This window comes from Liolophura sinensis, chromosome 4 (genome assembly GCF_032854445.1).
Source record: "Liolophura sinensis isolate JHLJ2023 chromosome 4, CUHK_Ljap_v2, whole genome shotgun sequence".
NCBI classification, from domain to species: Eukaryota; Metazoa; Mollusca; class Polyplacophora; order Chitonida; family Chitonidae; genus Liolophura; species Liolophura sinensis.
This window is the reverse complement of record NC_088298.1, coordinates 7586323-7601122: the sequence shown is the minus strand read 5'-3', so window position 1 is coordinate 7601122 and position 14800 is coordinate 7586323. Positions and strand designations below refer to the sequence as shown.

The following is a 14800-nucleotide window of genomic DNA, read 5'->3' as shown; positions in this document are numbered from 1 at the left end:
TGTCATGTCTCCCTGACGATCAAGGTACATGTAACCGGTTTTCTCCAGACTTTCCTATATCCCCACTCTAACCTATATTTTAAATAAGTTATCAACGTAACACGAACACAAGAAGAAATCCCAATACAAATACATACGCCAGATGGTCAACAGATACAATACATATATGGTATGTACGAGATGCGAGCTTTAAATTCTACGTGAGTTTATCAATATTTCGCAATAAATAAAAACTACACGTGTTATCCTTAGATTTGGACGTCAAGTTTTGAAATAGTTCTGTATTATTCGAAGATCCTCAAAGAAAGGGAAAGCCGTGAAAAAATGTTGCCAGATATACACGAGGTGATATTGATTCAAAGTCATGTTAGAGGCAGTTACAGGGACACAGAATCGACACTAATAGGTTGACAGTGGATATAGGGTTTTTTGGGTTAAACCCTGCAGCCTTGGTCACACCAGAATAAATCTGCCATACCTTAAATTCATCTTATGCTAAGTGTAGCCTATAAACTCATCTCTCACAACACCTTATTAGTCACGATTCTGTATTCCTTTAACCTTACTAACAGTAAACCTGCTTGATGAATGCCTTGGAACATATCATAGTTATTTTGAGACGGAAATACTTTCGAAATCACTTAATAAACTACAGGGCTTATCACATGCCTAAAAATTATCATTCTAATATGGACATTTGAGCAAAAAAATAAGTCAATCACTTTGAACAGCGTGTACCCTCCTATTTGAAATGGTGCGTCTTCTTCCAAAACGATACAAGGTTTGCAAAAATAGCTGAGAAGAAAGCACAAATATGGCGGAAACAATCTGTAGTAACACGTGCTCCCAAACAGACATCCAGATTAACACACGCTGTGGCACGCAGAACATGTTAAATGTATTTATTTGGTTGGTGTTTTAAGTGGTACCGGTCCTCAAGAATATTCAAAACGTGCCAAACAATGGCCTAATATTTCGTTGCATGATAATGATGTGGACGTTTATCAACACTACCCTTACATGTACTTTTCAACCGCTTCACGTAGTGTCATGCGGGGTAGATACACACGTTCCACGAAAGTTACTTTGCCAACCCGATACAATACGATCCTCAACAAACTGAATTGGGTCTGATTCAATCCCACGTAGGAAATCGTATGATATGAATGAATTGGATACATATGCAATTCCGAACCATGATTATAAAACAGCTTTCTCAAAATCGTTAAGCTTTTTATGTAGTAAAACGTTAACGTTTCATGAACAACCAATTAGTGGTAAGTTCAAAACTAGGTTTTGTTGACGGTTACATTTCGCAAATACTAAGCAGACTGTTCCGTTGTCCAACATAACATCATTTCCGGTTATTATCAGCCGCTGTTTTTTTTTAGAATATCGCCCCGTGTTATTCAATCTCTAAACCTTCCAATATTACCTTTCACTTCATCACCCGGTTGCCAGTGCCTTTTGCCAGTGAGGTGCCCGGATGTGCGCGGTCTCGGATACAGTTCAGATAGTAGATGCTCAGCGCATAGTTCAGTTGCGAGAACAGGCAGGATGACTTTTAAACCAAGAAATCTAGGTTTTCGCTAAAATGAGTTCTCAAAATACACTTGAAATAGAGGCATTTTGCCTCACCATCTGGAATTAGATACATAGTGGTTATACCTGGTATAGCACCGCAGGACGAAAGGATGCAAATGGTCGACAGTTTTCACACAAGCAATCAAGATATCTCCAGCTTATATTTTGACCCCAGAAAAGAGAAGAAAAAAACAATGATAAAATGTGACACATTAACTACACTGACAATTTCTTTTTTCTGAGAACAACAACTATCATGACAAAGAGTGTACCATAATAAAGTGGAGATCTTCTTAACAGGTGAACACATGCTGAGTGGTTTTGATTAGAGCATCAACTACACCTATATTATCCTGGTCAACTTTCACACTAAGTATCCTGGTTGTATACCGTAACTTTGGTCAACATAACTGTCTTTCAAGTCTGAGAACAGAAGTTCCCTTGTGAACCATAATATCATCAGCTGTGGATTCTAACACACAGCCACAACATGTGGAATTTTGCTTAGTCATCAAAATGCCAAAAAACCCCCCAGATCTTGGCTTTTGAGGGTACTGTGAATATTACAGGATACATGAAACATCTTTCATTTCTGAATATTATGTTTTACAGGATGCGTTCTAATATATAAAAGTACAAAACAGCTTCTCGGCTTTCCTCTTGAGGAACAAAAATTGCTATAATCTACAGTTTTCCTATAAAGGCCACAGTGGTCGGTCTGGAAATTAAGTAGCCTGCAGTTGTGACGTTGTGATATCTGTCAATACAACTTTGTGGGGTGAAATGGTCCAAATGGTGCTAAGTTTGAATCGTGTTGGCAGCAAATTCATCGTTGACTTCACCTCCAAAATATCAAGTATTGATGAGAAACAAGGATAGAATACAGGTGTAATTAAGCAATAAAAGATATACCTCAAATATTTCGTTTTCATTTCCCGTAAAAAACCATAATTGCTGAATTTGAGTTCCTTTTCATGTACCCTTTAAAGCAAACAAAAACAAAGGTTTGACTTCTTGGTAATGAAGAAAATTCCAACGTGCGCAGACCTGTGTGATGGATGCCCAGTCATGTGTATCTGTCAACTGGTGCAGCCATTAAATTTGTACCGTAGCTGCAACCACGCTTACAACCACTTTGCGAAGAGACTATTTTACCCAAACCATACAGTAACTGTACAGTGCTGTGCAATGACAGGTACATGTATGCTGTTCTCCTCTTATAAGGGACAAAAAATCGTAGCTAATTGGCTGGCGGTTGGCTAAGCTGAATTTTAGGTGCAGTGCAAGGGCCAGTTGTTCAGAAATGTATTGAAACTTAAGCCAGGCTTAAATCAATACCAGTGTTTTTTCTAATACGAAACCAATTGGACTTTAGTATGTTTAATCCGGACTAAAGTCAATACATGTATCAGGCTTAACTGCTAAGGCTCTAGTCTTCAACCCTCAAAATCCTATCTGCACAGCCAGCCCATCAGCTCCAATTCTGTGTCCCCTTAAAGCAAGGTCTGTAATATGTGATTTAAGTTGGACACTGAATCCTGTTTCTTCGTAAACAACTACATAACATTTGCACAACAATGGACAACATACAAATCTAAAGACATCCATAAAGTACTGATCCCTTAACATGTTTGACCACATACACACATTCATACATTCTGAGAGTAAACAATAAACTGTACATATAACAACATGTGAAATAAAATATACACTATAAATCCCTTAGTTAATTTTAGTAGCCTTGTAGACCATTATACACCCTGGTTTTGTGGTCCTGCTTCAAAATCTTCGCCAAAGCTGAAAAAAGCAGAGAGAAAAATTTATTAAACTAATATCCCCAAAATTAGGACCTCTGACGGAGGAGAATAGTGTTAGTGGTACCTTCAATTATTGGAGTTTTTGTGCCCCCTTTTCCTCCAACCATAATGCTGGCTGGCATAATATAACGTTAAGTAAGTACCATTTGGGAGGCTGAATTACCCCTCATACTGCGTATTATTTTATTTTATTTTTTTTTTTGATTGGTGTTTTACGCCGTACTCAAGAATATTTCACTTATACGACGGCGGCCAGCATTATGGTGGGTGGAAACCGGGCAGAGCCCGGGGGAAACCCACGACCATCCACAAGTTGCTGACAGACCTTCTCACGTACGGCCGGAGAGGAAGCCAGCATGAGCTAGACTTGAACTCACAGCGACTGCATTGGTGAGAGACTCCGAGGTCATTACGCTGCGCTAGTGCTTTAACCGACTGAGCCACGGAGGCCCCTACTCTGTATTAATACATTTAGCTATAAGCTGCTGTTATAATTAATCTCAGTATTTATTTATTATCATGAATGTTTGTATTCTACGGACTGCAATAAATTTTAATAATTTACATGACAGAATTTAGACTTTTCGAAGAATTTTACATTACCTTCTTTATCCTCATCACTTATGGTGCCCTTTGGGAATTCAATATCAAATGTAATAAAGAGGGCGCCCTTGACATTGTTGTTCTCATAGTTAGGCATTCCTTCTCCAGCCTTCCTCATTCTTGCTCCAGGCCACGTGATTTTGTCACGAACCACATGTACCTAAAGGAAAAGAAAATTTATGGAAAAATGATTACAGACTAATACAGAGTGTAAGAAATCTCTTATCTATTTCTCTACATAATTGAACTGACATACTAATTGATGTTTTATGCCGTAATCAAGATTATTTCACATATACAGCGGCAGCCCGTTGTGAGGAAACCGGGACACCCACAACCACCAACGTACCTGCCAACGTACGGCCAGAGTGGAAGCCAGCATGAGCTGGCGTGAACTCACGACCACACTGGTGGTGGCTCCTTGGTCACTGCGTCACTCTTGCATGCTAACCACCTCAGCCACGGAGGCTCCACTATTTCATTGGTGTTCTATACCATACACAGGCTAAACTTAACTTCTTTAAGATGCATTTAGAAGTTAAGTATGAGATAAGTAGAAGTATGCAAATTTTCGAATTAAGATTGAGGCAAGTTCCTGTCCCACTTTCCTGTACATAACGGAAAACCTGAGCACAAACAAAAAGCAAAAGAACCTTGTCCAGAAATGCTTTAAATAATTTTTTAATTTATTTTTTATTTTATCTTTTTAATTTTATTTTGGGAAAAAAGGTCATTATTTTCTGAAGTGGGTTTCAGAGACCAAAGGAAATGGGAGCTCATCTGAGATGGTTTCACCAAAAAATTTTTAACATGTTTCGTAGAAAAAAAAAAGAGGAAACTGTAACAATTTGTGATTGCCTATTAAAATGTGTAATACATGAGTCTATCTCAGCACAGCACAGGTAAAAATGGGAAGAGTTTTCTTACCTTGTGATTATCTAAATGTGTGATGTCCATTTCAAATCCTCCTAAAGCATCTTGTAAGGAAATTGTTACATTTGTGTATAAATCATCACCTCGCCTCTCAAACTTTGGATGTCTGAAAAATAATTAAATAATTTATCTATCTATTTACTTGATTGATGTTTTATGCCGTAGTCAAGGATATTTCAATGTACAACAGTGGCCAGCATGACGTTGGGAGGAAATCACGAAACCCACAACAATCTGCAGACATTTACATGTGCGACCGGAAAGGAAGCCAGAATGGAAAACTACAAAATTACTCAATTTCCTATTTAGATTTATTTTATTTGATTGGTGTTATAAGCCGAACTCAAGAATATTATTCTGCCCGTAGCACTGCAATTTAAACTGGTGAGACCTTTCTCACTGAGCCACATCACACGCTCTAACAGTGCTCCTAAGTGTGCACAATAACGTCATGTTAAATCCTGCCCGGGTAACAACTGTTACACAAGAGAGTGATTTCTGACATACTGCGACATTTATGACAATGAGTGTAAACTGCACTCACTTTGCCTGTTTGATGATAAACCTTAAATCTCCAGGTTCTCCGTCTATATGAGGCTCACCTGTAGGTATAAAGAGAGGATCAAAGTAAGAACACGTGAGAATCTAGATAATTGTATGTGCAACGAGACCTCCTGCATCTGAGAAAAGTTACAAAAAATTGTGAAAGTTGGTCAAGACCTCACGACAAAAGTCGAACCAGATGTCAAAGATCGTGAACTGAACACCATCAAAATGAGCAACTTTGTGTTTTCATATATTTATTTGACTGTCTCAGTGAAGCCATGTTGTACGTTTTAATTCAGAATAACTAACTACAGGTATTTCGGAAAAAACAAAGCATAAAAACCAAAACGGTCATAATTTTGTCGCAAATGGTCGAAACCATCTGAAACTTTTAGCCATCATGGTAACACCATGTATACAAACTAAGTTTCTATTCAATATGATGAGCAGCTTTGACAAAACAAAGTCAGGAATACTGATTCATGACGGACTGACAAAGGTAAACCTGTAGTCTCCTCCAGTGCTACTATGGGGGCTAATAACATGATCTTCATTTTCTGAGGGGTTCGCTCACCTTCAGCTACAAATGGGTATTCCTGGCCGTCTCTCATGCCAGGTTCTATCTCTATCTCCAAAAGTTTCTCTTCTGGTACAAAGCTGAGAACAAAAACAAAATAAACATTAAAAGACTGTTCATTTCTTTCTTTGGTGTTTAATGTCACTTTCAACATGTTCACTATCATTTTGGCAATATCACGACTGTTCCTCCTTGCAGCAGACCAGACCCAATCAGGTTTGTTATTTATGATTTGTTTAATTTCACCAGACCCAATCAGATTTGTTATTTAGATTTGTTTAATTTCACCAGACCCAATCAGATTTGTTATTTAGATTTGTTTAATTTCACCAGTCTTTTGAAGTAACTAACATTATATTATTTGTTGTCTTTTTTTCATAATGGCATGCCATTCATACATGAGAGTTTTGGTAAAAAATCAATTAGTACAAAGCCAATCAAATTTTGACTATTACTTTAGAATTGCCCAAATATGTACGTTTCACAAAATATCAGCCATGTTTTTGCTCTTGTTAGCATTCAAAACAGTTATAATCTATAATTACAATAGGTTTTTTAAAATTTCTTGATGACAAAGAGAACATTTGATTTGATTAGGGAAAATGGATTTTTAGCCAAATCTCTTGCATAGCCTCTTTACTGTAAAAGGAAACCTTGCCTGAAACATGCTGACCTAAAGCCACAGTCATGTTACCCAGACCTGCCACACCATGTTTCTAGCACATGATCTCAATCAAGCCCTAGGCCACTCACCCAGAATGTTCAGGCGGAAAATAGCTCCACCACAGTAAACATTTCATTGATGAGGGAGAGTGATGTCCCTTTGTTTCAGATTTCTCACAGATTTACTTATGTACTTGTAATGTTTATTAAAATTCACTTTGAAAGAGAACACAACAAATAATATAACCAGAGTTATTTTGAAAAAGGGATAAAACAGACCTGTCAGTGAACAACATTTTTTTTCAGACATGCTGGGTAACTCCATAAATCAACTCCTCTCGGTAAAAAAAAAAAGAACACTGGTGTAAAACACCAATCGCAAAAGGTTTTCTTATGAGGACATAGGATGAGCCAATAACTGGAAACACAATATTGTGTCACTTTTAACACAGACACAAATTGGTAACAAGGCAAAAGAGGGTTCGAGTGACGTAAGCAGAAACAGACACATCCTTGGGTTATACAAAATAACTCGCCTGATTAGATAAAACTGATGACATGGCAGTGTTTTCGAATGTCACATTGTGCTGATTTTGCTTACTTTGAATTGTGATATCTTGCTTATTCCACATCACAAAGATAAAAAGTTATGATTTTTAAAGTTCTTGTGGAATACTTTATCAATGCATGTATACATCTGGTCTTGTATTTTTTTTTTAACATCACACTCTAAAGATTATCCACTCATATGATGGCTGTCGAGTTTACTGAGTTGACCTGACCTAAATGCCCTGAGTAAATGACCTCAATCTCTCACTATGAAGATGAGCAAGACTCCAAATCTAGACACACACGTAGAGTGAGTCTGAATCAGGGAATTTGTGCTCAGCCTCACCAAAGACATTAACACCACATGTACTGTGACAAAATTATTCCATAGATATGTAGATGTTGATCATTAACAATTAGTCAGGAGTCGTTAGGTGAGTGTATAAATAATGCGTCTTCTTGTGGCAGGACACTAAAGTATCATGCCGAAGACACCAGACATGACACCTCACCCAGTCACATTATACTGACACCGCGCCAACAAGACATGCCTCAATAGTGCAAACCTATGAGTGCTGAGAGTCACGCGAGGCAGCAGCAAGTACCACATTTTTAAAGCCTACAGTATGACCCGCCCCGGCTCGATGCATATTGGTAGGCTGGTCTAGCAAAATGCTTCACGTATAAGCATAAAATAAAACCAAAGCAAGACCTGTGAAGAACTCACGCGACATTTGGACAGTCGTCACAGACTTGTTGTTGAGTCATTTGGAAGCGTCCTGGTCCCAGCTGATGCGTCACCATCTCTGTACGACAGTTACACTTCCTCGTGCCTTTAGCCGGCTTAGCAACAGGTTTGTAACGGATTACCTGTAGTAAAGAAAAGTTTTATATTCACAGTGCATTTAAGAATTGTCCTATTTATGAATTGACAGTGGTCACGCTTATAGACAGAGGAAACTGGAGTTTAATCATAGTCCTTCAACAGGTATACATGTAGGTACCTGAGGAACTGCCTAACATATTTATTTATTTATACTCCATACTGAAGAATATTTCACTTATATGCGACAGCAGCCAGCATTATGGTAGGAGAAAACCGGGCACAGTGCGGGGGAAGCCCGCAACCATCCACAGATTGCTGGCAGACCCTGCTTAACATAAAACCATAGCCAAATAAACAGGAGCTAGATTCAAATACTTGTCCTCATTGTGCCATATAGTCACAGTTAGCCAGGTTTTTAATCGTATGACCTCTGGCTGCGTATAAGTACATGCAGATCCAAATTCCAGCCACCTGCAGATTGCCGTGGATTTCCCCCTAACTTTGTCTGGTTTAATCCAACCATAATGCAGGCTGCTGTCATGTAAGAGAACTAAATGTATCCCTAAATAAAATACTCTTGGCATAAAACTCCAATCACATGACTAAATAAAAGCTGCTCGGTTTGTAAGGAAGATGTTCTCTCTCAGTTAGTTATTCACTGTAATTTATATTTAAAATCAACATTTCGCATTTTATCTAACAGTCTGAGATAGATATACATGTAGCCAGAAGCCCTTGGCCACTCCTCTTATATGGTGAGCGCCGAGTGAAGAACATGTAATACAAACATTACCACAGGTGAAGTCTTAGCTAAGACTCGATTTGTGACTGATTCCAGGATTTACTGTTTATGATGCGACGCCTTATCATATACGCCACTTTAGCTGGTTTCACGACAGAGCAAAGGTTAACATTTTGATACACTTTTTTGACAGTTTTATCTTTATGTCCTGTGTGTAAGCTCGACAGGCAGAACAGAGAACAAACCTCTACAAAATTGCCATTGTAAAGCTCCTCCAATGAGACTTCTAGCTCCATTATCACATCGCCACCTCGCGGCACTTCCTGGTCACGGCCCCCAAACCCACCGAATCCGAAGGAAAAGTCACCGAAAAAACTGTAATGATACAAATAGGAATCAAATAACAGAGGAATTCATTAGTTGTTTCAACGTTTGTGGTGTCCTCCTGTGGTGTCCATCTGTAGTGTCCTTCTGTGGTGTCCATTTGTGACATCATCATTGTCCAATCTACATATGCAATTTTTTTCAATACTTGACATTTTGGGTTTATATTTTTTGGGGTCCTTTACAATACACCTGGCAAATTTGAAGTCAATCAGACAAACACCTGCAGAAAAAACATTCAGGAAATCATTTCTTATCCAAAATTTATGTTTACATCTGGCTGATTTTAACAGAGATTACACAAAATAATGCAGCAATCAAAAATATTATGGAGTTAAATATAATATTAATTATATATAATAATATAATATAAATTATTTTGGAGTTGCAGTCCTAAGTGTGACAAATAAATGGATAGGCAAACAGACAAAATTAATATCCCTTACTTTTCAAGAGAGCATACATGAGATAGATATAGCAAGGCCTAAAACAGCATGACATTCTGTAAGACAGATCAGAATCTAGAAACCACCAGCATCTCCTTAGTAACAAACCACAGGGGTGAAGAAAACGGTCCTCCCAATGTTACTGCATAGGAAAATTAGAAAAATGCCTATTTTTGAATCGCTCTCAGCCATCTATCTGTTGATTTGTATAATTTTCAGCTTTCCAGATAGTCTGACTATTTCTGCAGCTTTCGTGATGTTATTTTGTACAACTAGGCCTTACTGGTTAGGCAAAGTGGCAAAAAGTGGCCTTTTCCCGAATGCTTTAACATTGGGCGGCCATTTTATTTTAGACATGAAAGTCTGGTGACGCATCCTCCAACTTTCGACCCGTCCTACAGAAGTAGGCGAATGCCTCAGCAACAATCAACATGTGACATACCAACTGTTGACTTTTTGAACTGAACAACAGCTGTATCTTTATTGATCATTCAAAAATACCAACAAAAAGTGCTAAATAACCTAAAAATTCACTCGTAAACCTTTTAGCAGCAAATAAATGTCATAAAATATTGTATTTTTACAATAAGAAAAATTTTTCACTATGATATCCTTCTACCATCTAATCAAACCTTAAACAGTTTTCTAGGGTCAATAAAACTCTCAGACTCCAGCAAAATGAGCTATTAAGTCCTTGTGAGACAGTTGTGCATCAAAGTCCAGTTTTATGGCTGACTCTTCTCTGATATTGCTCTGCACATGCTACTAAATGTCCCTCTAATCCTGAAGAGTTCTGATAGTCAACAAGATCTATTACATCACAGATTGCTGAATCTATGATGGAGTTATCTACCTTGAGAAGGGATCTCCGTGTGTATCGCCTTTCTGGAGTCCTTCTTCTCCATGACGATCATAAATCTTCCTTTTGTCTGCATCAGATAAAACCTAAAAAATATGAAGAAGACAAAGAACCATATTATTAAAACCTTCCTCCTGAGCTGATACACATGTAAATTTATGCAATACTAGGAAAAGCACTAATGCATAGTCTATCTCAGGTAATTTTCAGAATACTAAACAATCTCAGCTCCATATATAAATCTAACTGAAAATGTCATGTCAATGTTTATTTTGTTTCGTAACATGAAAGAAAGGACAACACTATACACTATAAATATAATTTTATGCATCGATAAAGTTTCCCACGTAAAGTTTAAAAAGCATACGTATCTCTTTTTGTATTTCTAATGTTGCATAACCAAGATATCTCAGTTAAATGTCAAGAAAAGGCTTTAAAAAATATCAAAAGCACTACGACGTCATCAATATTACCCAATCAGGCACCAGTTATTTCTATAACCCGAGAAGACAGCTGTTTCTGAGGACTTCACCAGAAAGCATTTTACCCATATGATTTATTTATTTATTCATTTGATTGGTGTTTTACGCCGTACTCAAGAATATTTCACTTATATGAAGGCGGCCAGCATTATGGTGGGTGGAAAACAGGCAGAGCCCGGGGGAAACCCACGACCATCCGCAGATTGCTCACAGACCTTCCCATGTACGGTTACCCATATGAGTGTAGGGTACAAGTGACAGATCATCATATTTCCACTTTCTCTAACACGGTGTATCCCATGGCCTTGTTAGAGTTCCAAATTAAAAGTTACTAGTAATTCATAGCATTACAAGCATATCAAAACAAAATGGCTTTGATTTGGTTTGGTTTTCACCCCTCTTCTGATATACGTAGCTAAAGGTTAAATTATTTGTTGTTTTTTCTTTAAGCTCATCCATTATCCATGGAGACATACACAGCTGATTTTTAAAATGATTCATGATTTCTGTTTCTATCCAGACTGCAGACTTGTGTATACATTAAATCACAGCTGTGTCACATTTATGCTTATTCTTACAGCTCTATACTCTGAAATAATAAGGCAGGACAACCTTGAAAGTTTTCACCACAAATCTGCACCACTCTGAATTATGTCCATTTGAATGAGTAAACTATACACCACCTATCTTTCGCAAATACAAAACAGAGCTATAATTTCATCCAGAAATAATTTAAGTCAAAAAAGTAAAAAAAAATTTAAACAGGCAAGGTATTGATTATAAAAATAAAAACAGAAATTAAATTCAACTACACACTTCGCAAGTATCCTACAAAAAATAAACATCTTGTATGCTTCATTACATAACCACGGAGAAACAGATTTTTTTTATTTTTGTAATTCAGGGCCAATAACTTCTGTTCTCTATCCGTAACAAGAAACTGTCCATGGGTGTAATACCGATGCAGGCTTCCAGCCTGACATGTTCATACACTTGATGATCCATTAAATTAGAGTCTCTTACTAAAATATAAATGAATCCATTGACTGACTCATCAATGGATGTGCACTGTACGTTACCATGGCAACACTGTCTGGGGCAAACAGATTAAAAATTAATACACAGCTACCAACCCCATAAGCTGCTCCAAGATCCTGAAATCTGGACTCGGCGTCTGGATCGTCGGTGTTTTTGTCTGGATGTAATTCTTTGGCCAACTTTCTGTATGCCTTTTTGATTTGGTTTGTTGTAGCCGACTTTGGAACACCGAGGATTTTATAAAAATCTCGTCTGGAAAAGAAAAAATAAATAAATAACAGGAAAACATTCCTGGTTCAATTTGGGGGTGGTTATGTTTGTTTCATATTTATTTATTTGATTGAAGTCTTGCACTGCACTCAGGAATATATCAATCTTTCACAATAAATATGACAGCCAGCATTACCGTGGCTGAAAGGGAAATCCCCAACCATCTGCAGTTTGCTGGCAAACCTTCCTACAATTTACGCACAACAATAGAGGAAGCCAGAATGAAATGGACTTGAACTGATAGCGATTACAATTATATTAATTAATGTCATGGATGAGAGTTTCAGGGGGTGGTTAGATGATAGAAGCAGTTTATAAACTTTCACATCAAAATTTCATTTATTTACTTACAGGTATATGCTTAGAGTTTTAGATAAGAGATATATGAGATTCAACATACAACCTGCATACACCAGTGCAGCTAAATATTCGGAATGAAAACAATTTCAACTATACTTATAAATTTTCTACTGATTTAGGCTGAAAAGGACATTGTCAATCATCAAAAGATCCACAGTTTTCAGTACATGTAGATCCACGGTTTTCAGTACATGTAAATCCACAGTTTTCAGTACATGTAAATCCACAGTTTTCAGTACATGTAGATCATACTTTGTGTAAGTTCTTTTTTTTTCCCCTTAAATCCCAACCCTTTGACAGAATCCACAGCACTGCATTAGACAAAGCTTTTGCCTCAGGCAAACCTGAGGCTGATACAAAGAAAGCTGGAGATAACTCCAATAGTCATGTGCTAGAGATCCTGTAAATCTTCAACCGTTTTGCCCTCTAGGGCACTTTTTCAATGGAATTTATGCATACAATTTTTAGGAAAATGACGCCAACGATGATTTCTTTGTGTCACTGAAAATGCGAGCTTAACAAAATTATTTATATTATTTCTCTACACCTCATAGTTCTCTCAGCATGTTTCAAAATATTGGTTTTGGATAAAAAGATCGCAGAATTAGGGTATACTATATTACATTAAACCTGTCTATACATACTGTATGCCTAATCAGAATCCTATGCCACAGTGCAAGACTATATTGCCTATAACATATATGGAGGCAAAATCCAAAGTTTTACCAAGAATTTATGCGATACAGTTTCAGGAAATAACCTCAATAATAATTCTTAGGCAAATACAATAAAATTTCCCAGTCTGAATCCAATTGTCATATCATATAAATAACAGGCATGAAGTATTTTGGGAAAGCACATCCTATAATTAACGGAAATTTGATGTTCAATGTGTTATACTTTTACTGTTATACCATATATCAGATGGCATTAAGATTACTGGTTTGAAGAAAGGGCTGATTTTGTTTTTTTTTTTGATTGGTGTTTTACACCGTACTCAAGCATATTTCATTCATACGACGGCGGCCAGCATTATGGTGGGTGGAAACCGGACAGAGCCCGGGGGAAACCCACGGCCATCTGCAAGTTGCTGACAGACCTTCCCACGTACGGCTGGAGGGGAAGTCGAGAAAAGGCCTGAAGACTAGTGACTGAACAATTACCCTATTTCTTTTGGGACACCTGGACTGCTCATTTTAGACTATGTACATGGAGCTGAAGAAGGAATGTGTAGTTTCTTCTCACATGGTTAGATCATCTAATGAACAACATACTCATATCTTTACTTTTCAAAAAAGCTGGGAAATGTAATATTCTGCTTTCAGCGCTACTACTGTCTGTGCCGAAAATAAAAAAAATTAGGGTGTGTGTGCGTGTGTTGAGCAACTATTATTTTTTCTTAAAAAAAAAAAACAATTTCTCTGAATTTAGTTTTTAATTTCAAACCACCATTTTGAGTGTAATAAAATGTTAACCACATGTAGGCCTATATGCATTATCTTCCTGACACGAAATTACTAAGTAAGGCTACAGACCCAATGTACACATCAATGAACAATAATGACAAAGTTGAAAATTACATTTACATTGACGATATTGGCGTTAAACGTCCAGTTTTGCCAACAGATTCTATCGCATACACATATATAACAGTACATAAGATTCTAGCCAATGAGTGAAGCCCACGCTACTACATGAACACCGGCAATACTCAACTGTCGACAGCGGCTATAAAAAGGAAGTTTTAAGAATTTCTAACAGACCAATTCGCGTGTCTTTCCACTATCAAAAGTAAATATGTATAGCTTCAATCGAGTTTCATTTTTGTCAATCTTACCCGCCTAAAACTTGTAAAAGCAATAGAAGTAGCTGAGTCGCTATGACAAGCCACGCCACTTGTGAAGCCATCTTGCTTAGGATCTATGGATATCCTATATAAAAATTACCCTAGGTCATTACAGATCTGGAGGCAACATTTCGCAGTTCTTTTGTCATGTGAAGTAAAAAGCCTTTTTAATCATAATAATGAGTATTCAAGGAGTGCCTGTGAGAATTACCAGAATTCAAGTGTCTTGGCTCAAAGGGAAAACTTGACTCAAGATGAACTCAAACTTGTCTGCA

The 14800-nt window shown here is 37.4% G+C and overlaps 1 protein-coding gene across 1 annotated transcript; it reads right to left on the bottom strand.

Annotated features, from left to right (window-relative positions):
• Nucleotides 1–389: 389 nt before the first annotated feature.
• Nucleotides 390–14587, bottom strand: LOC135464333 (dnaJ homolog shv-like). Its single transcript, XM_064741760.1, has 10 exons — nucleotides 14517–14587; nucleotides 12145–12301; nucleotides 10524–10615; nucleotides 9086–9215; nucleotides 8000–8142; nucleotides 6058–6140; nucleotides 5482–5539; nucleotides 4932–5043; nucleotides 4005–4164; nucleotides 390–3381 (listed from the first exon to the last, which is right to left on the bottom strand). The coding sequence occupies exons 1-10, from the start codon at nucleotides 14585–14587 to the stop codon at nucleotides 3317–3319; spliced, it is 1071 nt and encodes a 356-aa protein (XP_064597830.1). The 3' UTR covers nucleotides 390–3316.
• Nucleotides 14588–14800: the final 213 nt, after the last annotated feature.

What these genes read in the sequence shown, in the direction of transcription:
- LOC135464333 (XM_064741760.1), bottom strand. Translation starts at nt 14,587, where the DNA reads ATGGCTTCACAAGTGGCGTGGCTTGTCATAGCGACTCAGCTACTTCTA. An exon ending in CTTTTACAAGTTTTAGGCGG is followed by an intron (nt 12,302 to 14,516) that starts GTAAGATTGACA and finishes TTTCTTTTCCAG; the next exon opens with ACGAGATTTTTATAAAATCC. An exon ending in ATACCCATTTGTAGCTGAAG is followed by an intron (nt 5,540 to 6,057) that starts GTGAGCGAACCC and finishes TTATACCTACAG; the next exon opens with GTGAGCCTCATATAGACGGA.